Below are 23,888 nucleotides of genomic sequence, written 5' to 3'. Positions count from 1 at the left end.
CCGTTTCGGTGATCCCACATATTGCCGCGTCCACACAGTAAACAGATTCGAGAAGAAAGTTCGCGCTTTCTGAAACGATAGCGCCTTTGTTTCTCAGCTGCATTGCTTCGATAATTCTGAGAATAATTTAAGCAATCAGAAACCGTTACCTGAATGAGGAGCATTTGGTTTACACGACCGTTTGACGTTTGACGACCCTCCGAAAATTGGACGAAATATAGCAACGCACAAGCGTAAAATGACTCAGCTAACGAGAACCGGACTTAGCGCAATAAACGACATATTTGATCGAGCGTCCATTAAAACTAAACGGTGTTGAAAATCACTTTTTACCCAGGGGTCCAATAACTTATTCGTTCTATTTTCCATAATTTTAGAAGCATATATGCAAAAAATTACTATATCAGGATTGTATGCGTGGTGCCTGTCAGTAGTAATAACGTTGCAAAATTTAGCCGCCTCAAGCCACCGATAGCCACCGTTAAACACCGGTGGCACTGTGTTTACTGGAGCGTTGCACCTTACGCAAAGACGGAGAGCGACTGGACAAAACACATAACAACGCTGTTCCAGGGCATATAAACCAAATTAAGATTCCTTTTATTATTAAAATCCTACGGATCCTTTAATAAATTCTTCATAAGTCACAAAAATGAAGAGTCGAAAAGTTGTAGAATAGTGATATTCTCTACCAACCTAGATTTATCTGCTAAGATGAAACGATATGTCTTTTGGCGGCACACAAATGGTTGTTGGCTCGTAAAACCTGGTGGGTACGAGCAATCCTGCAGGAGTGCTTTATTAAGGATTCTCTGAATGCAGTGAACGAAGATGATGCGACCGACCTCTGTGGTGTCCCTTTTATAGTTCCACGGACCGTGTCCCCATCGGCATACCAACGTCTTCGCTGTAAAGCGATTAGTATCAAACTAACTCCAAAATCTTCTGCATATATTTTATCTTTCAAACCAAGAGAAGCTGGTATTCACTGTATTTTACAACTCTAAAAATTTAAATACGGGAAGTACAAGTGTATCGCCCCTGCCATATGAATATCAAGAGCTTTTCTGTCTTATTTATGTACCAAGCTGCTTGAAAGTTAAAGGCACAGGTGATTCGTGCTGTCATTTTACAACAGCCTCGGCTGGAGGATCAACACCGGCACTTCAAGGAAGTCCACGAGAATATATTAACTCAACATTTCATGTTAGTATTATATTATATAATAATAATATTATTATTTCACCTGTAATAATGTATCCTTCAAATCCTTACTGGCGGTCATGGACAATTCTGGTTTATTCCTCTTAAAGTGTAATCTCAGCTTCATAACATTTACATGATCATGTAAAATGCTTACATTGCACAAAGCACAAACAGGTAGATGATAAAGGGTCAACAAAATTAGTTTGGGATTAGGTCGGTTGTTAGGCTTCTGAAACTTCGGCAGATGGATAATTTCTACATGCCTACAGAATTTGGTGAACAGTTTGATCAGTCCATTCGGGGGATTAGCGGAAAAAGCCGCCGAAATTTTCACCTACGGTAAACTTCCCGAAAGTTACGGGTAGTTTTGTAAAACACCGCAGCTATGAAACCTGATGTTGTGTTACATGTATGCAACCTGGATTAGAATTATCATCATAGGAATTCAGGCAGCAGTGTTGTTCCATATTTTGAGCAAGTTCTTTCTTGAAAAGTTGTGTCTTCGTTCTAAGCAACTGTGTTATATAATCCATCCTATTGCCGACTCACTGACCGCACAAAACTGTGATGATTTCTGCATTTTAGACACTTACGCAGCGGTTCAAACTCCGTAGTTTTCACTGCATTGTTTCATACATTTTATGTTCAAAAAACCTAGAGTGAGAAAACTGTTAAACAAATTCACTGCTAGGTTTTTTATCTGATAATTTTGCAGAACACTTTAGAAACATGTCACCGTAACAACAAAACTTGTTCCCTAGGCAGGAGTGCTTAGAAAGCCAACTGGACACTTTGTATCAAGTCATGATCAGCTGAGCTGTCAGCGTACCACAAAGTAGCTGGCTCCCTGAAGGGACCCGTTAGCGATGCATAAGCACTAAAAAACAGACTCTTATTTATTGTAGGAAAAGTCAGTCTTGTCTCCTTCGGCGGACCCCACTAAAGGCATAAGTAAAGTTCGCCTACCAAGTATCTAAGAGAAAACTGAATTGCGTATCCTGTCTGGTTGCTCTTTGTCAAGCAATTGCAAAGATAAACTTGTTATGACAAATAAAATGCCCTAAACTTTATGGATATTAATCTACAGGGCCATCTCCGGTGGTGTTGTAATGGTTCAATGTTGCAAAAATGGCGCCAGACAGTTAATGGCTTGTTATAGTCGGATACCGGAAAAAACCGAACAAAAGTATAGCGCTGATTCACCTTCTAAAACACTATTTACGGTACCTGTTAACAAGGTTGTTCTTAGTGTGAAATTAACATGTAGCGATAATGTGGCTTCAAGATTGTATGAATCCTGTAGGGCAAATAGTGTAGTGACAGCATTAATAGCAGGAACAATACTTTGAATATCAACATAGCTTCAGCGGTCGAAGTTAGAAAGCCACAAATGTCAATTGCGCAGTCACGGTAAGTACCCTTGTCATGCAGGAAAGCTTATTGAATAAGGAGATTACTTGTTGAATTGGTAAAGAAAAACGATAAGGCATTGTCACTCGGAAAAGTGTTGAACATAAAAGCCGTAGCCGAACACTGCGAGGGATGGAAACAGCCCAAAGCGGATTGGTTGGGAGCGAACGGTTCCACCAATGCTATGTTTGGTTTACGAGAGCGTGATAGGGGATCTATGTTACTTGAAAATTAACACTCAAGAATCGTTCCGAGTAGCAAAGTTATAAATAGAAATATAGCTTTATTTGGTTGCGGCAAAAGCACCAAAGATCTGGCCACAGAAAGAAATGAAAAGATACAGCGAGTTATTTACTACCAAAAGGCGGAATCTGAAAACTCATACCAACGGCTCCTTCACATGGGAATTTTTTTCTGTCCCAGGATTTAATTCACTTGGTTTCAAATTCTGGTGGGATATGTACATTGAGCTACTTTAAGTGCCGTCATGGAACTTCATTTGAGAACATATGCTAGACATATGAAGAAATCCTTGCAAGATGTAAATGAATCTTTCTGCACTAGGTGCTGGGTTGGATGGAACAAAAACGTAACTCTGAGACACTGGTTTTAACTTAGGTGCTCTGCGTGGCAAAAATACAGTAGTGGAACAAATGTGACCTTTTACTGAGTTTCTTGACCAAACGCAACGATTTATAACAGCTTGGTTAGTCGTTTCATCAAATCCGCCTAGAAGATAGCAAGTAAATCGGCCGGCATATCTGATGAATATGACAATTTTGGCTACCAGAGTTAACCAAAGAAGGATGGTTTATTATTTACCAAGTTCAAAATAAATGCAACATTGCGATACAATTTATTTTGTTGGTTTGAGTATGTAGTAAGGTAGCTACAAAATTACTTTTCCATGAGGTGTAAGCGAACAAACGTTTTAAAGTTTAACAGCTTGTAACTCTAAAACAAAGGCATTTCAAACTACAATACGCTTCATTATGCTTCCAACTTATTATTTTATCAGCAAAGGTGGGCCTGGGTAAAAGCCATTCCATGAGGGGTGCAAGGCGACAACAGCGCAACTTTCGGGTGGGTGAAAATTGCAAAACATTTCTTTGTTAAGCGGAACCAACAATTTTCCTGCGTGCATCTCTTGAACTTTTAACTCTCACCAATATTCTGTAATCAGCATTAGACTAAATGCCAAAAACATGTCATTTTTACAGATCCAGCCGTAAAACTACTTCCCTAACTCTTCACTGTAAAATATACATGGTTAGCTGGTTTGCCGAAAGCTTGCACATTTTGAATATACCTTCATAAATTTCTCAGATAAATAAGATCAATGAAGACTGAATGCCATAATTTTATTTCGGGCGCCCAGAATCCGGAGGAGCGTTGTGTCACTGATGGTTTTGACGTTTCTTACAACTGATTATTTACCAGCCAGTAACTCAAGAGAATTTCCATTGTTGGAAAATTATACCAAGTACTACCGTAGTTGGGTGGCCTGGAAGTCTGCTGTATTTAACAAGCGTAATTTCAGAAGCACAGTGTTTTATGTTGATGAACCAAAATTGATATTTTTTAATTTTGTGTCGTATTCTCTAAATTATTACACTAGATAACGCCATTTTTGAGTATCTGATTTTGCTGAGAATGATAGCAGCTTTTTACAAGGTGTATTTGTCTTTCATCTTCTAAATATTACACATTATTTTTCACTCAAACACTTCCATCTTATGGCTTATCGTTTGCCTCTGTTGAGCAAAGTTTTGCCCCCTGAGGCACTAGCTACCAACTACCCCAGAGTTCTGCTAACCTAAACAGGAATCATGGTGAAACAGCCAAGTTGAACTACACACAGTGTTTTATTTAATTTATGATTGTTTTCCTACCTAATTGCATCAAATTTGGCTCAACAGTTGCCTTTGATCGAAAAGGAATTATCACTTACCATCGTCATGCTGAAGCAAACAACTCTTGAAGCACGCATCTAATAGAGGTTATTCTTTAAGAATGTCAGGTCATCAGCTGAAGCAAGCTTAGCGGTCAAGGCGCCCGAAAACTAGCATATAAACTACTCATATCTAGGCTGGTACAGGCTCTCGGTACGTCATCTTTCGTTCTCCCTTCGGGTGGCATGACAGCTAGGCACAGATGAAAAATTATTCTTACTTTTACTATCCAGCTATGGATCCCATTTATTAACATCACTACCTTTGACGCATGGACATATGGTGTTGGAACCTGGTAAGTGTTTTCAAGGCAGAGCCTTAAACCCCAGGTATTGCAGTCGAGTTTTCAAAACCTCGATTAAAGCTTTCAAAGGAGCCTATAGTATCAACAAACATTAAACACTCCGATAATTTTTCTGCTCAAGGAGTGCACGTAGAAAAGTTATTCAAACTTCGGGAATATTTTGGGCCTTAAATATCTTCTGACTTTTGTATCCAGAGCATCGACTTCGGCCAAAACAAGAATTCTGCAACACCGTTGAAGCCAAATTCTTCCCTAAAGAGCACGTTAACAGTGAACTTAACTCACATCACTAGATATCCCCAAGAAAATGGATATGGTTTTTGTCCACAGTAATTTCTCTCACGGGTAGGGGCTGGAAATTTGTGTCTTATAACTGTAGCCTCTCGGCGCTTTAGAGGCAAAACTTTACTTAATGTGATCACGCCATTAGCAAACATTAAAGAGAGGTCCAGTTCGACTATATTTTCATCACATTTTTGATAGTGGTTGTTTTTTCACACTTGTGTACAGAAAAGTTTCCTTCATGTTCTCCTAGGAAGCCTAGCCTTGTGCATGGAAGCTTAAAAGCTTTTTGAGTTCTGGGCGATTGTTTTATGTGTTGAGAGATGAAAAAACATGGAAAAGTCAACCCGTTTTCTTGAGCGTTCAGGATGCACCGAAGCCAAAGGGGCAACCAGAAATGGAAGCCAATGTGTTATGCTTTCAACTAGTTTTCATCCACACTTTGCACTACTGCCACCACTGTGGATAAAGTTTCATTTACCTGGATATGCATACATGGTTTTTGTGACGTTCTGATATCCACAGGAGCGATAAATCGCTTTCTTGTCGTGCTATTTCTGAGTAAACTAATTTTTCACCTAAACCGGGGGGAGCCAATCACCTTGTTTGGAATGATACTGCTGGTTAAGTTTTGAAAATAAACAACACGATCTACCTGGCGCCTCTGCACCAGTTCCAACCACTACGCAGGAGAGACTTGTGAGAACTGCGAGGATTGTGGGAAGTTTTGCAAATCGAATTAGTAGCCTGGATTAGTAACCCACCATCGAGCTAGCGTCTATAAAAAAACTTGGCACGGATGTGGTCGCCCAGTTGGCCTGCGTTTGTTGTTCCCGTCTATTTCCAGCGAAGGTTATCCCGATATAACACAGCCGATACATTTCAATAAGCTTGCTGCAGATAAGCGTGATAAAACGAAGCATTCCAGTACCCAGTGGTCCCGACAAGTTTCAGGTTCGCTCTTCCTATAGGTGACAAATGATGTCCGCCTTATGACTAGCAAATCGCTCTGTGGGTGAGTATTACACAACGATTTTCTAGTCTTGTGGCTATCAGTAGCAAAACAAGGTCAAGTGTGCCGAACTGGCAAGTACACTTGAAGGAATGGTCATCCAGTTGCCACAACAAAACAATCGGTTAATCAGCCTATAGCGCCTAGTTTACACAAACTGTGGACTGCACCGAACCAAGCTTGCAATCGAATTCTTACAGCTCGCTTGCTAGTATTGGCAAACTGGCCTCAAATTTTGGTGTGCAATCTTGAACCCTGACACTTGGACAAGTCCTGTCTGTTGTAGACCATGCATCCAGAAGTTTTCCACGTACATGAAAACATGTCAGCAGGCGCCCTCGTTGGCAAGCCAACCATGGCATTTTAACCTAAAGCAGGTCAGCGGTACCAACCACGCAGCCATACAGACCATGCTCTATCAAAAGCCGAATCATTCATCTTTGCTATTCTCAATGGTTCATGAGGAGGACTATACAAAAGAGACTGAGGCCTATCTTTGGATGCCCCACATTACTGAAATCATGTGCTATCTGCTCCAAAACACGCGGATGTCCACCGAACTCGACCAGGGCGACACCTATTCAGACTTAAGTCGAACCAGTGGCGGAGAAGAATCTAAAAGTACGATCAGCTTGATTGGAAATTCCTTCCCAGGTTTAGAAAAGCTTACACCAAGATTGCTTTTCCGGTTCAGAATGGACACTCTCCCCTTAACTTATGTGGTTGTCAGGGAGTTGCTCACAGACTTTGTGTTGTGCATGTGTTACTATGTTTCCAAGCTTCCGAAATTTGACTTAAACAGACCGCGTAATACCGGCCTCCGTGTAATCCATTTTTGTTTGGTGTTTCCAGAATATAGTTCATGGTCGACGGAACAGTACCTCGCAACTGCTCCCACTCTAGTTTGCACTTCCACGTTGAGACGGTTGTCTAGAACCCATCTCACTGATGCACGCTCTTTTTCATCATTGTTCACCGACTGCCATCAATTTTAGTTAGGCATTTGCTGGCAGCGTAAAAAGCGTTTGATTCTATTCCAAATGACAACTGTCAGATCTGCTAAGGCATTCAGAGCGCCGCCACTCCAGGTTTGATACATCGCACGGCCTTCTTAAGGTTCTGTGGCAGTTTCTTCCAGTTCCCAAACAAACTGCCACAGAGGTAGAGAAATTCAATCTTCAAAATACTGCTAATTAGACCTATTATGCCACAAGCAGGGAACAAGTTGGATGACACTTTAATGGACGGCTTTGCCTTTGCTGACAACTAAGTTTTGTGTGCACCAAGTCAGGTTTGCCTTAAAGATAAGTTTAAATCTGCTAAGGTAGGGACAAGAAACCTCGAACGACAGTGGTCTCATTCGAGGCATTTTGCTTTCCTAAAGAATACACCGCTATTCTAGGTACCAAAAACGCCATGACATTTTCGAGTATTCGCTTGCCTTTCGACTGGAAACGCGTCTGAAAGCATCGATTGCAGCTGTTTAGACTGTTCGATTGGGTTATATATGTACCGTTTAAGCTGCAACAAAAAATGGAGATCCAAAGCGGTCACACGACGCACTGACTGGCTTTTCTTAAGTTTTCACATTTCCATGCCAAATTTTTTATCTCCTTTGAAAGACATCTTGTTTGACGAAAAAGCCATTGACGGCACACATTCGAATGGAATACGTTTTGTTTTCTCTGATATTCTCCTCTACACCCCTTCATGGCTACCACCGTCAATGCTTCCTGTTTTTTATTATACTGTTGAATATATATATATATATATATGTATATAGGTCAATTAGCGTCAATTCTTGCGCTGTCCTATTTAACACATTTGGCTCATCAGCACCACCTGGATTGTATTCAGACCGATTTCGGGAGCGTAAACTTTTTGAAGAGTCTCGTAGTCTCCCACAAAAAAGTAGGCTGCTAGGTTTTGTGTCGCTTTTATTCTTTAAAATCAGGTTATCTTTGATCAAACAGCACTGAGAAAATATAGTGTGGGATACGTTGCATAGTTCTGGACATAGTGGGTTCATACGCGGACAATATTCCACATGGGGCTGTATTAGTAATATATCTATATATATTTATATATATCATGGAAGGTCTCTTATCAATAGACAAGGGTCGGCACATGTTGAGGTGTTCTCTGATAGATCGACGAAAGATGCAAGTCTTGTCGTTATTTATATATTTTCGTTGTCTCGTTTAACAGACAAAATAAAGCGTTTCCTTACCGCAGGCATACCTCCAATAGTCAATAATGCTAGCCTTTAAAATTTCACTAAATCAGCCCGGTATTTTCGGTCGCTATGACTGTACTCAATGCATTTTCCACCTAGTAGTGCCGCTTGAAATTTTTGACCACTCCATTGTTTTTTGTCCAGTTTTGAGACAGAAATTACGAGACAACAAATGGCCTTATCGCGAAAGCTTCTTGTGATCGCAGCAGATACAGGATTCCACTACAAACTCGATGCTGTTACTAATCCGTTCCTTGGTGATATGATCGAGTATATACATAAAGTAAAAAATGGGTGAATGGAATTCTGGCTAGACAAATCGAAATCAGGGAGAACAGTTCCACTATGACCCAAATGGTTCTGTCTCGCAAATCGAAACGTCATAAAATCATAAAAGAACAGATATTCCACACCTTTTAACGTGGAAGATCACAAACATTCAGCACACCGTACCTCTGATATGTGGAGTAATTTGTGAGTACAGCTGCATACACCAACTTTTAGATAGATATTTCTGGATCAGAGGTGGAAACTTCGTCTTGTAAGTGAAGCCAATCCATGCTGAAAAGCCGAGAAACACTGTACAGCTGTTTCATCCTTGTCGAGAATCGCCAGTAGTGCGCATCTCACAAAACTATGAAGAGTCTCGAACCCGTGACCTCCTGGCTAGTAGTTTGAACACAACCGTTCAGCCACGAGCGGCTGATCAGCAGTGTGATCAACTCGCACTTAGACCGGATATAGCACTCTGCCGAAACACGGCGTCGAAAAATCATCTGTGAATGCGAAACCTCCACCAATTTGGGTAGAGACATACACCTTTAAAATACACGATAACCGTTTTTATGATGAGCCTATTTTTAGGGATTTGAAGGTAAAATGTAGGATCAACTACCTTACCATGTGTGTCACAAAAGACAATGAGAGATCACAATATCTAGTTTACTCAGCAAGTGCTACAAATTTAAAATCTGTTGTCTCCGTCGTAGGAAAGGCCCTCAGAAGTGTGTCTGTGCTCCATACTTTCTTCCAAAATGTTAGGGGCTTTTGTCAATTTTCCAATTACAAATATCAATTTCGTAATCAGTTTTTCAAAGAATATATTGAAACATACAAAAGCACGCTAGAAACTTCAACGTGCACGTTCAGGCTATTGTCGACGGGCGTCAATTTCGAAATTGAGGCTGAAAGACACTTTATGTGAGACCCGCGTCGCTGGAAAACTTGTCTACACGTCTTATTGTTTGAGAAGTTTAGGTTCTACTTGGCTGAATTATGGATTTTAGTCATGTTTCAAGGTAGAATTCGAACTTAGTGTTAAGACAATCAACACCGGTTACTTGGCTTTGCGCCATCCAGGCCAACTTCCGAACAATTGTATAAAATGACAAGGTTGACTTCTCAGTTTCTTACGTAAAGTCTTAGATGTACAATTTTCCTTGAATATTGCAAGGGAACAAGAGAAGACAATGTATATCTTTGTAATGTACTACTCACAAGGTTGCTGAAAATTCGTCGACAGCCCACGACCGGTTTTGCCCTTTTGGGGGTTCATCAGATAGGCGCAGCCTCCGGGTTTCCGTCAGCCTTATGTTCTACTTGAAACCAAATTGCACGAAACCAGCGAATATACATTCATTTGCAAACTAATTTGGTTTTTCGAGAGACTCACCTGGAACCCAGCTGAATCTCTCGTTTGTGATGTTCTCGGGCAACTGAATGTGCTGCTGCCTGGAAGCATCACAAACGAAAGATTCAGCTAGGTTCCAGATGAGTCCCCCGAAAGCCAAATTAGTTTGCAAGTGCGTGTAAATTCGCTAAGAGAAGACAATGTTAAGTCAATGGGGTTACACGTATTCAGGTTTGAGGTATCTTCCTAACTGGGGGTCAGTAGTATTTCCGCGAACCATTTGCTTCTGGGAGTCAACTGTGCATAAGATAAAAAACTTTTCATACTGAGGCAACTGTAGCATTCTATCCGTTTCATTCTACTACTCACAAAATTATTTCCAACTGGCCCGTTTAGTCCATCGGTGAAAGACTAGAGCTTACCGTGGTGTGACGGTTTGTGTATCTTTGCAACCCATTGAAAGATACTGAAGTTTGTTCACGCTACACTCGCAGAGTCTTTCTAACCAGGTTGGTCAAAGATCAGAGGTCTCATGGCCCTTTGGGTTGGAGGTTGGTGGCGAGTTGGTCGATAAAAACGAAACTGCGTCCGCAGTTCCTGCCAATCACCGATGCCTTGAGGTCATCTTTTTGAGCCAGAGCTCTAATCGAGGTTCTTAATCATTCTCCTATCTAGATTCGGACGCCTAGGTAGCATTGCAGCCGGACAAACATGAGTTCCACACTTACAGCAGTAAAGCAACGATTTTGAACATTCATGCTATGCTGTGGATGATCCGTATAACATACTAGCTAACTTTATAGTTGCCATAAGTCTCTCGGTTATGGGGGCTAATTGTAAGGCCAAGCGAGATTCGCAGCTAACTTAGGAAGTATGTTGACTATGTGCGAAGCTTTGCAAATTTTCAATGGCCTGTGGGTAAAGCCAATGAAGGTTGGAAGGTCGAGTGGGAATCTACAGCTATTACGTCCTTACTGTAAGCCATCATTAGTATGCATCTGACAAAACCCGACTGGGGAGTCTTGAGCGCGCTGCGGCCAACAAGTTAGTTCCAGGGTATCTGTTGTTGAGACCCTTTGGCAGGTTAAGAAAAGAGTGTTTACCAAACCCAAATTTTGCCAAGGCAAATGCTGTGCACACAGAAAAGCAGCATGCAAACCAGCATTATTTTGGCGACAAAGAGCTCTGAAATGGAAAGTTGACCATCTAGAGTGTATCAAGTAGGCGCGCCATCTCCTGGCTACCATAATTGCACACACAGTTTGCACAAAGCCCGAAGAATAATGATGCAAGACAGTCCAAATCTGAGTTGAATGTGTTGTTCACCAATGCTGAGAAATGTGTTCCAAAAGATTCGAAAGTTCGGGTGTGTCAGATGCTTTAAAAGAATCGATTTCATCGATCTGCATACGACTAGACCGGTTGGCTAGTTTTTCCGCGTAATTGGGTCAAACGTTTGGTTTTCGCGTCGAAAATTCCTCTTACGTTAATCAGTTCGACAGTTCTTTCAGCTTGCCTGTTGTTGAACGGACAAGACATAAATGGATCATTTTGAGAAAACTAGTCTTGAACAACCTCTTTTTCGAATTCGTTGGGTTAAACTACCACGGTTTGGGCATGGCTTTTGATGGTGTTCTTCTAGCGTAAGCAACGCAGTTGAAGTAGACAGTTTGAGGCCGAAAGTGCCTTGGAACGTTCTTATTTCCCACGAGACCTTGTTACCGAGACTGGTTGATCATAATATGTTTCATCACATGATATGGGGTTTTTCTAGTGGCGATAAGATATTCTAGCACACCCATGTCTTTTCTGTATTACAGGCAGCATTATGCATTAGCTTTGTTATGAGGAATTCTCGAGAATCTTTTGAAGGACAATGGTACAACCCAGGAGATGTATACATCTTCGATATCATCCCATCGGTGAACCACCTGTTTGAGATGACGGATTTCGTACTCTGAAACGTTGTTTGTGGACACCGTTCATCCCTCCTATTCGAACCGGCTTTCTCACTTCTGTTCACGTATGTTTCTCGTCACCAACCCGGCCATTGAGACAGTCCATGGGAAACGGGTGATTAATCGACTGGCTAGATGTGATTATGGCTGACAAATTATCATCGACTTATTCCAACTCAGCTTGTGATTGGCATTGAATAGAAGCGTGCACATTGATAAAAGTAATCATATGTAACATGTTATGCTAAATAAGCTCAGTTGGAATGAAGTTGCGTGCCCGCTGCAATCAAACTAACGGGGAATATGAGATAAGGCGACCCTCAGTCTTCTTCGAGTCAAATATGCGGCCAAGTAAAGTAAACTGTGACGATCCATCCATAAACCAAGTTTGAAATCTCTGAAACTTGGTTGGAAGTCAAAATTCTGGTCACTAAGCTCATGACCAAACACTTGACGTTTGTGAATAGGTTGTGCTAATTTTAACCTGGTGAGAAAGAAAGCGTTCAGCTTTAGCACCCTTCCGGTGCCTAGCTGCCATGCCACCCGAAGGAAGCACGAGGGCTGGGATACTGCCAGGTTGCCCAAGCCTAGACAGGGAAAGTCGAGTGGCGGAGGTCGGATTCGAACCATGGACCTTCCGGTCAGTAAATTCGCGCTCTAACCACTTGGGCCATCTCGCCCCATTTTAACCTAGTTGCCCAAGTAGAATCCCAGTCGCAATTACAAACCAACAAAGAGATTGGTTTGGTTTAAGCAGGGCTTTTCATTCATCCCATACGGACTGGGAAATACAGTGACCAAATTTTTGTTAACCTGATGCGCATATGTTTGTGAACCCAGCAGTTAACCTGTGAAAATTTCCTTTCTACAAGCATAACTAGACTTTGCCTACATTTTACGGCCTTAGCGATTGTGAAATCTCACTTAGGTAAAATCTCGCTGGTCAATAAATGCTTTCTTAATTTCGCTTAAGGATTCTGTTTGACAGTAAACTTGATTTCATGGTGACAAATTCCTCCCACTCCTTACGACGCACTTTTCAAGGAGTTCAATCCATTGTTTCTCACCATGGTATCGATTTTTTTAATGAAGTAGCTCCAAACTGTTCAGCAAACTAGATGTTTTCAAGGTCATTCAACTTGATGTAAGTAGTATGTTGAAAAGGTTCAAAAAACAATTTCTCACTATGTCACGTGAACTTTTTTCTGGAACCTTAAAAATCAGAACAGTGCTCGGAAATATTCTTTGTTTGCGAAAAAGGGAATGCCATCATTTACGTTGGAGTTTGCAGTTTTCAACAATTTTTTGAGCAATTGTTTGAGAATATCCCTCGGTTTTGTGGGTACCACTGACATTTTTGAAGATAACTTGCCAAACTTTACAGTGCTCCACAACTTTTCAGTGTAGGCAGGTTGTTTTCAAACATGAAACTCCTCAGTGCCAATCAAGCATCTACTTCTGTCAAGACTAGCAGAATGCTTTAAATACCATTTCGGTTTTATTGGTATTGATCGAATTGATCATATTTAAACGTGAATACTCCTGAATAGCGAATCAGCTGATTTTAGACTGGGTCCTTATCACACATCCTCCGCTGATCCAGTTAATGTTGCCATATATCCAACGCCATTGCAACAATGAATTCCTGATCACGTGATAAGGAAGAAAAAGTAAACTACGGAATACTGAGAGAGAGAGATAGAGACACGTTGGAATACATCCAAAAAACCTTGAAGGAATGACAGCCTGACTCACGAGATTGTCACAGAAGCAATACTTGGGGTCTTGAGAAAGCAGTCATCAGAGATGTTTTTTGTCTCAGATTGACTAATCGGTCTGATATTGAAGCTGGTTAAAACGCGATTTGGAATTGACAATGTGTGATTCTTTTTAACTACCTGAAAGCAAGTTGATCTTGCAGCTGCAACCTGAAAAAAACAACTCACCATTTAAACCAGATCCAAAAATTGGTGCGAGAAACTCAGTTTTTGGCATACATTTGATTTCTTTCTAACGATAGGACAGAAGACATCAAGCCTGGAAGTATTTGGAATTTGAACTAGGTGATCGATGCATAAAGCTCATTCGTTCATTGTGTCGGAATACCCTCAAAGTGCGTGCCGATAGTCTGCAGATGGATCTTTTAGACTTTTGTGAGAACCACAAGCATTGCGATTACCCCCCCCCAGGCTGGGTCATGTTTGCAATAACCGGGATTGAGCTAACATATGGTTAATAAAATTCACTCTTTTATTCATTGATTGACACATTCTTATATAGACGTCCTTGAAACCCCAAATTTACCTGCTTATCGACCTTTCGAGAATACAAAACTTGGTAGGATATTCTGCAGGAAGAAAAGGAGAACAGACACATTCTGGTTGACTGGTCTGTCTGAATTATGTTAAAGGTTCCAACTACTAGCTCATCATCACCATTGTCAGCTTTAAAAACCGCGTGCCCGCCTTACAGTGGTTGTAGCTGCCGCAGTTTCGTTCACCGATGGTTTGGGGAGGAGGGGTAGGTAGCTATGCATTGCAGGCGGGAGATGATAAATTGGTGCATAAATCCAGCACTGTAGGTGGGCTGTTGAGTTGGGGGATTGGGAAGGAGGCTATGCATTGAAGGCAATAGCTTGGGTGCATGAGCGTCATTGAGGCGCCAACTGGGCCATGTCTGACAATGTCTCTAACCATTGATGTGGCCCGTTTCGGAGTCCACATCCAAGAAGACGGCAATGACCAGCGCAGCTTAGTTTGCTGGTAATGGCCCTCACACTTCGCTGCCAAGTCATTGTTTGACCGCATCTGGCTCTCTTCCACCCTCCACGTGGTTGTGCGAAGAGTTCTTCGAGGAAGTCGGCCGACTGGCATACGCATCACGTGACGAAGCCCCAAACCAACTACCAGCTGGGAGGTCGTGGGTCCAAAACTCCTTGGAGTTTCACGAGATGCGCACTGCTGATGGTTCTCAATGAAGCTGAAGCGGTTGTACAATGCTATTTGCCTTCTCCCCACGATTTGACTTTAATTACAAAATGAAATTCCCTAATCTCTTCAAACCAGCAGATCTTTCCGACTAATTTCGACGTAAAAATCTAGTAGCGAAGTCAGTCTGAATCCCACTCGCCATGGGCGAAAATGCAGTTGGTGGTCACTTGACCCCGCGGTAATTTGCCAGGGCAATCACCGTTCGTTTGTGGGGATAGTATGGGGAAAAACTGCCATTTTCCCACATATTTTTACGTCACAGACCATGGGACACATTAGTTTATCGAGTCATCGCACATGGTGAGGATGATGTACACGTTATGACAACGCTGACAGGGGCTAGCCAAATCACTGAAGGGTAGGAGCGCAGCCACTGATGGGGAAATGCAACATCTACCGGTGCAATTAAATGCAAGGAAATTCACAAGCACCACGAGGGTTGACATACATCGTTAGGCTCAACCGGTTCCAGCATAATGGAGATTAGGTAAGCGTGGTAGACATCATATGCCGTTTACCGACCGCACACTCTGTCCCTACCAAATTTATCTTTGCTTTTTAAGCAAAACACGCTCCAATTACGTCCATGGGAGGCCGAGTTCCTGTTTATTTTTCACATCGTTGCGCCATATTTAATAAACAACATATTTGGTCAAGCTTTACTTTTCAGGGCTCTGTCCTGCTCTCTGTTCTTTGCATGCCTACTTACAGTCAGAGTTTGGTGTGGAAAACACGCGGTCGCTAAACGTGTATATTACATGCCCTGAAAAATATTGGGATCCTGCTTGCTTTGGAGATCTTTTAGCCTTTTGTAAGAACCACAACCGTTGCGGTGAGCCCCCCTTCAGGTTGGGTTATGTTTGCAATAACCGGGATTGAGCTAGCGTATGGTTGATGAAATTCACTTTTATTCATTGATAGAGTTAAACGTGATGCGCACAGCTGATGTTTCTCAATAAAAGATGAAGGAGTTGTACAGTGCTTTTTGACTTTTCCTACAATTTGACTTTAATTACAAAATGTAATTCCAAGTGAAATTCCTTAACCTCTTCACACCAGCAGATCTTTCCGACTAGTTTCGACGTACAAAACTAGTAGCAAAATCATAATCACCATTGGCAATAATGAATTTGGTGATCACGTGACGCTGCCGTAATTTGCAAGGGCACAAATGACGTCCTGCAAGCATTAGTATCAAGAAAACCGCCACATCTGTTACGTCACAGACCATAGGACACATTAGTTTATTGAATCACACCACCATTCCACATGGTGAAGAGGATGTACACGATATGACGAGTCTGACAGGGGCTAACAAAGTCACTAAACGATAGGAGGGTAGGAGGACAGTCAATAATAGGAAATTGCTACGCCTACCGGTGCAAATAAAAGCAGGGAAACTCAAAGGGATGACACACATCGTTAGGTTCAAGACCAGGTTCATCCGGTCCCAGCATAATGGGGATTAGATAGGCGTGGTACATATCAAATGCGGTTTGCGGACCGTATACTCCGTCCCTTCTACTACCAAATGTATCTCTGATTTTCAAACAAAACACGCTCTAATTGCGTCCGTCAATAACCAAGTTCCCTATTCTTCACAAACACGCCTGTGAGTACGATGCGACAGTCCCAATTTTGATGGACGAATAACTTGTAATCAGTGGTTGTGAGCTCCAAATATGCAATCATAACGCGTTTCTTTGGATTGCCGGATTGCTCCGACTCGTCTTTTACTAACAGATGTCGCAAAACTTGACTATTTGCACAAACTGATCCCTTACCAACATGACGAGTTCCCCAATGGCCAGCTTGGAGCTTCACTACAAAGATTAATGTTGAACATGCAGGTTTCTGTCCTTTCAACTACGCCTTTGACACGATGGATCGAAAGTAATTGTGACAAAATTCTGACACACTGTCACTTCAAATCATGAAAGAAACAATCACCTCACAGTGCTGAGTACTTTACCAATGAGGATCTGAAGCATTGCTTTGTGGTGGCGTCTCAGTTGGCTTAAAAATAATACGGTCTTCGTAAAAGTCCGTCGTCAAATTAGGATTGACTTCGCCTGGTCACTCACGCTATGGGTACATGCTTCGTTCGAGTCTTAGATCATGGGTCTTCCTTCGTTCACTCATTGAGGCACAACCAGAAGGCCTTTGACAGACCCGATGGTGGACTGGACGGTGTATGCTTGGTCATCGCTCGCCTCAACACTCAATACATCACGCCCAACCGAATAGACTGGTAAACGTGAGATGTGACACTTGTCCTCTAGAGCACACACATCCTGTACCCTGAAGACTGCACGAAGATTTGTTGAAGCACTACATATGGACAGTGTAATTTGGTTGATTCATTACAAACAAATTGACAAACTATTGTACTTAACTTAACTTGACCTTGAACAGTCCTGTGTTTATGATCTGCTGAATTAAGTGACTCACTCCACATGACAGTGAAAAAAACTAAAGTCGATATTCAGTTAGATCGGGAAATTTCTCAAGTAGTTGTGCCTAGTTGTTATCAGGTTTTTGCGCCCTGCCGTAGGCACCCGTAGAGAACAGAGCCTAAAAAGCTGCCATATAAATCCTTTCTGTCTTACACTGTGTGGATGTTCAGCAACTGGGGAACATATTCCTAACTGAGACTGCGTAGCTCCTAATCTCACTCCCCAAATGTGAGATGAGACGTGCGAACAGATTTTGCGTTTATCTGCAAATACCATCACTAAGCCATCAACCCATCTAATGTTCCCTGACGGTATGACAGGTTCTGGGAGCTTCAGTCGAGATTCTGTCACACACTTGGGGTCCTTCTTTGCTGTTAGCCGAGAGGCACTGTACGGTTGCTTCATCCCTATTGGGAGACACTAAAATGTGCATCTCGCGAAACTCCAGTGGATTTTGAACCCGATAGTAGTTGAAGACTAATTTATTTGGCAACGATCAGCTGGTCAGAAGTGTCACTAACTTGTTATTTTGCTGCCCTGTCCAAGCAATCTTTCAATAACAGTTACCTTTAAACCGATTTAAATGTTCAATCCACATAGTGGTTGACTTGGATATTCTCAGGATACCACCTGAAATGCTGAACAATAGCTATAAACGCATCTGCTCACTTTGGTGTTGAAAAGTCGCAGACGTAGTCCGTATGCTTAAAATCAGCCAAAACTGTGCAAAATGTTTTCTGGACGATTGAAGCGAGAAGGGGGCGAATTTACTGAACGGAAGGTCCGTGCTTCGAAACTGACCTCCGTCTCTCGACTCCCTCTGTCTAGGCTTGGGCAACCTGGCAGTATCCCATTCCTCTTGCAACCTTCCGGTGGCATGGCAGAAGCGAGAATCCATCAAAAACGTTGGAAGACAGTGATCAAGGAAATTGTGTTTTTGTGGGGAAAGTTGGACCCGAATTTAGACACATGATTTTAACGCATTCCTTGAACATACTGTAATCTAAGCTAAAAAGCAATCTCTGTGGAAACTAGGAAGTTTGGCAACTGCTACTAGTTTTTTCAACAGAAGATCGTCCGTGGTGAATTTGGGTGGACTCGTCCAACCGAGTTGGCTGATCAACATGCTAAATTACGAGATTGACTGACGTTGGAAGTTCTTGGACAGCTGAGATCCACCAGCTCGAGTGTCACATCTCTGGATCTTTGTCCTCTTGATGCTCAATAATTCGTTCAGGTTCTCTATACAGCTAAATTCCACTGTCTTCAGTCCACCAGAAAGGATTTGGTGACCTGATGTTTTCGAACCCAATAAACAACCAACGAGGGAAACTTGCTCTTCAGTGTTTGTGTAACTGCCATTTAGGCAATCAACCAGTTGCTTCTCTATCTGCTTAGAAAATATTTTTGGCGCATGAATCGTTCCGAGACGCAGTTATTGATTCCACATATGAATCCATCTTCATAGGCCTTTTCCACATTCAATGCTGTTTACATAGTCTAATACGAAATACTACACCCCGTACCAGGTGTACAACATTTTACGCCAGAGTTACATGAGGGACTTTGCGCACTCTTCATCATCTCGGATGTTTTTACTCCAAAACCTTTCTGACCATTTGGAGTTGTGGAACAAGAAATAGGCGTTCACTGTTGGCACTCAGTGTGATTTTTCTTCTTCGCTGTTTACAGCGAAAAAGTTTACAGTGACTTCACACTTCTTTTTGTTACAAACGATCAGCTATATTTAAAGAAAAACTATCCGAGATTGGTACAGTAATAAGAAACAACAGTATAAGGTGTATAATGCGTTATTATATGGCTTCTCATAATGAATTGTTGCTTGATTGACCTCGCAAACAAGAAGATTTCCAGGAAGTTTTGCTTGCCCCCTGAAATTCTGTGCACAGATAACTTGAATATACAAGTGTATATAAACAAACAGTGACCCATTCCCCTAGAAATCACTTGTGGATAACAACGACGTTAGTCCCTTCAAACTGGGCGTCCTTCGTGTGAACTAATCAATAATTCAAATGTCTATCGCTACGCATATACACACTATATACCTAGTGTGTTGGTGCAGTCGCGCTTTTAAAGTTTGGTCTTAGTCATGGACGCATCAGAAACTCGCCTTCAGAAAGTTGACGTTCCTCGAATTACGGCCAAATTACACAACAGTGTTCAAATCCGATGGTCACGTGGTTCAATACACTTGCCAGTTTTGGCCAGATGGTTTCGATTTCCATCAAGTCATTAGTACCTAATTGTTGTTCGGTGCATTCTGAACATGCGCTACGCTTGTCGTACTTTGCCAGTTAATTTCCTTGCACAAACTTCCTTTTTGTAACTTATCTCTAGCATAGCTCAGCTTGGCATAATATCGTGATGCTCTCCTTGTTACGTTGAACTGTGCACTATACACAAGTGGTCTTAAAGAACGCCTGAAAAAGCGGATAGTGGAGAGTCTTGGTCACAGGGCTGTTCCGTTAGATAGTGAAGCAATTTGGTGAACACGAACCTGTCTCTACACCCAAATGGCTGCCCCGTAATCCATAAACCTCTCCATGTTCTTGAGTTAACTGAAGCTAATTGCTCTCGAGATCAAATGGCACCATAATCAAGCCAACATATCCTGTTAGGTTTCGACCCTAAGTGTCTGGCTTGGCGCTTGCACGAGAGCGCAAAAACATAGAACAAGGCACCTGATGTCAGCGCAAGACCCCTGAAACAGGGTCACTCATAAATTTGTTTACCTCAAACTTTGTAACCCACTTAGAAGACAGCCTATGCGCGGTTGCGTTTTAGGTGTGGGTAGAACAAACCATACATGACACTATCTAGCCAAATCATTCTAGAGGTTGGCTGAAAGCCAGAAGACAGTAAGAAGTTAGTAGGGTTAGCTTTGCAATATTCCACGAATCTGTGACGCCTAGTGCACTGATAATGCACTCAACGTGATAGTGACTCAAAGAGTCGCCTAACATGTAATAGCCTCCTTTAGGAGGGTCTGGCTACAGTGCGCAGGGAACCGCGCCATGCTCTAATCCGGGACAAATCTGATCGGTTCGTGAGTATAACTCATTGGAAGTGTCACCGAAGTAGTGAGTTACTTGTCAATTCAGATCATAGGCAAACGGCCTTTTCCCGTGAAGCAAGCCTGGCGCGCAAAACTAAGAAAAACTACCACTACTACCTGCAAAATTGGGAGTTATTCACAATGTGGATCACCCGTCTGTGTCCAGACAGTTGAGTGTTCCATCGCTGCCCACTAGGTTGCGAATTCGAAACCCTTTGACTTTGAGGGACACTCTGCCGATAATTCTCAACAACGATAAAATAGGTGTACGGTGCTTCTGGGCTAGACGGAACAGGCTGATTTCACCTAAAGGACACAAGCTCTATTGAAAACTGCAGAAAGCCTGATCCCACTCTGCTTTTGATGATCTTTTTAACGTGATTCCCCTTGGATTTCAAACCGTTAACTGAGCATAAGTCTATCACGACTTGGCAAACATTTTCAGGTACTAATTAACTCTTGATTCTCATCTGGCCGTCTTAAACATACCCAGGGGCAAACTGGAAAGCACAGCGTACTTTGGATTCAATCTCTGCTGATGCTCGAAGCATTTCTAAAACAGGCATATAGAATCCACTGAGGTTTCTCCTGGCTCCGCTAACGTATCCTGGTGACCCAGCTGCCCCTCAGGCCGGTTCCATCCATAGAGTAGCTGTTTGTGGCTATCATGCTGATGATGCTTAGTCAAACTGTGTGCCCGTCTGCACACGCGCTAACAAACCAAGTCCAAAAACCAAATTCGCGTCAAACTGATATACCATGAAGTCCTAAAGGGAAGCTCATATCCGCCAGTTTAAAGATTGTGTTTTGATGTTGCTCTAGCCTTTAGTCACGGGATGGTCTCCAAACTTGTGCTCATCTAGCAGATTGAGGATACAAAAATTCTAAAAGTTAGACGATTGGAGGAATGAAGTTTGGTAAGACACCCGACGATTCATGTTGGCTGAACGTAGACAACTCAAGATGTAGTGTCTGATCTTGTTTTTAACCTGTACCTATTTATCGCTTGTGAAAAACAATGTTTTGGGATCCGCTTTGGAGTTAGAAAAACCGAGAAAAACGCAAAATCTGTCAGGGCGAAAAATGTCGAAGCAAGTTGTGAAAATATTTTGTGTTTTCAGCCACTTCCGTCCAGATTACTCAACTGATTACCGGTGATGCACGATCACTAGGTTTTCATGTAGGCTAGTACCAGACCCACTCTCATGTATCTTTCGGGTTAAGGAAATTTACCTGATCATTTGGGAACGTTTGTACGTCACCAACGTTTCTTTTCCTCCACTGATACTTTTGTCAGCGATCATAATGTTAGAAGGGCTAATAACTCGGTAGTTTTGAAAATAATGCTATTCGGACAAACTGTGCACCAAAGTTTGCCGATAATCTTTCCAGGCGCCCAAAGGTTCAGACACACGCAAACTCCGATGACGTTTACGTAGTATGTAAAGCCGCAATTCCTTGCTGGAAGGTCCGGTTTAGTTTAGAAAACAGTCTTGGAATACTGTGGACAACAAGATTGCTCAGTTAATGGAGGTTTCAGACCGCCTTAGTTTTGTTTTTGTTATTGTGTATTCTTCAAACATTCAGGTGATATTCACGGTCAGTATTCAGATCTACTCCGTCTGTTCGAGCTCGGTGGCTGGCCGCCCACTTCCAACTACCTATTCCTCGGAGACTACGTGGATCGAGGCAAACAGAGTTTGGAAACAATCTGTCTACTGCTTGCCTACAAAATACGCTATCCGGAAAACTTTTTTCTTCTCCGTGGCAATCATGAGTGCGCAGCAATAAATCGTATCTATGGATTTTATGATGAATGTGAGTCATTGGAAAAATTTCTCGACAGTGTGAAGTATGTAAGATTTTGTAACAGTGAGCATTGGAGTTATGTGTTGCGAAGCTGATTGAATTTTTCGGTGTGGCTTTGATATCTTCATCAGAAATCAACCGAGGGTATCAGAAGAAAATATAAAAACCAACAATATTTATATTGAGGCATTCCCCTGGAGGAAGTGATGAATCAATGGTATATCGTTAGCAGAGATGAAAGCAGCTGGTACCAGTGTGGTGGATTGCTTGCTGTATTCAAAATGTATGCAAATGTTTAGCTTGTCTGGGGGTTGATAACTGTGGGCGTTGCTGTATTACCACATTAAATATGCCAAGAAATACTTGCGTAATATCTGTGCAACGGCGGGAAACTCTATCAAGAACTGAGAGTCGTAAAAAGGCAGACATTTAAGTAGTTGGCACAGCTAGATCCAGTAAGTTTTTATTGTCAATAAGAGTCACGTTGCAGAAGGTAATCGATTCTTAAAAATTCACCATCCTTAAAAATCCTAAATGGTAAACATTTTGTGAGAATGATCCCTCTTAAGCTGCCCTAATCCCTGCTAGCATTCTAGTGTACGCGGTATCATAGTAGGTATATCGCACGCCCCTTCGTTGTATCCAATTTCGCCTCAGCTTTAAACAAACCATCAGCGCATTGTTTGATCACAGTTTTACTGCTGCCGTACAACGCATAACACAGCCGATTCTGCTGTGAGCCAGTCGTTCTCGAGTTATCGATACCTTTGAAACCCATGTCGTCGATCCTTCTACCAACAGTTTTGGCATACTGGATCTCTGTCTCTTCCAAAACACAAACAAACATATCTTGAAATATTCGAGGGCGACCATCTAGCTGGTAATCAAGCTCTGCCAATCAAGAGACTTCTTCTTCATATCGGCCATTCATTCACGTTGATTACATTTCTAATATTCATCCACCAACGTCTGGCTCAAAATCACGTATTTCTCCGGTTCGCCTATTTTACTTGGTTCAGTTACTGCCTTGCCGAGTTGTATGTGCACCGCACGATTTAGTCGTCAACTAGTGAGACTAGAAATAAGTAGTTTATTCCCACTCCAATCTTCTTTCTGTCCTAACTAAATCATTCTGTCTGTCTGTCGCTTGCCGACTTTTCGTTTATTGGAGAAAACACAAACGTATGAAGCCAAATCAGTTCCACTACTCACAAACGACCGCTGGGAAATCCATTTGATTAGACCAGTTTGGTAGTTAGAGATTAGATCCGCTGGGTGCCGAATACCGGCATCGCCTTAGCGAAAATCGATTGAGCGCTGCTGTAAAAAATGGATAAGCGCTGTCTCGGAATCCACTGGGTAACCAGAAACATCACTTTTGATTGCTGAGTACTGAAAGTCTGATGACGTCAAATGTTGAATTTCAGTCAAACACAGCTTACTTCATTGGTGCACATCTAAGTGTTCCGGTGTTGTATTTTCATTTTTGATTGGGTTATAACTCGGTGCATATCCTTAAAGACAGCCCAACACTTACCTTGACAGACACGTGTGGCTTAGGGGG

General features: G+C 42.1%; 1 protein-coding gene across 1 annotated transcript in view; it reads left to right on the top strand.

The window, feature by feature from the left end:
* The window catches only part of T265_03762 (hypothetical protein), a gene marked incomplete at both ends in the record, with an annotated part of 59,185 nt that overhangs the window by 6,261 nt on the left and 29,036 nt on the right, over positions 1-23,888 (top strand). The window contains one exon of the mRNA XM_009168315.1: positions 22,103-22,333. Within this exon, the coding sequence (XP_009166579.1) occupies positions 22,103-22,333 (231 nt within the window). The remainder of the gene's footprint in view (positions 1-22,102; positions 22,334-23,888) is intronic.

This window comes from Opisthorchis viverrini (assembly GCF_000715545.1).
Source record: "Opisthorchis viverrini unplaced genomic scaffold opera_v5_60, whole genome shotgun sequence".
NCBI lineage: Eukaryota > Metazoa > Platyhelminthes > Trematoda > Opisthorchiida > Opisthorchiidae > Opisthorchis > Opisthorchis viverrini.
This window is presented reverse-complemented; position numbering and strand designations above follow the sequence as displayed.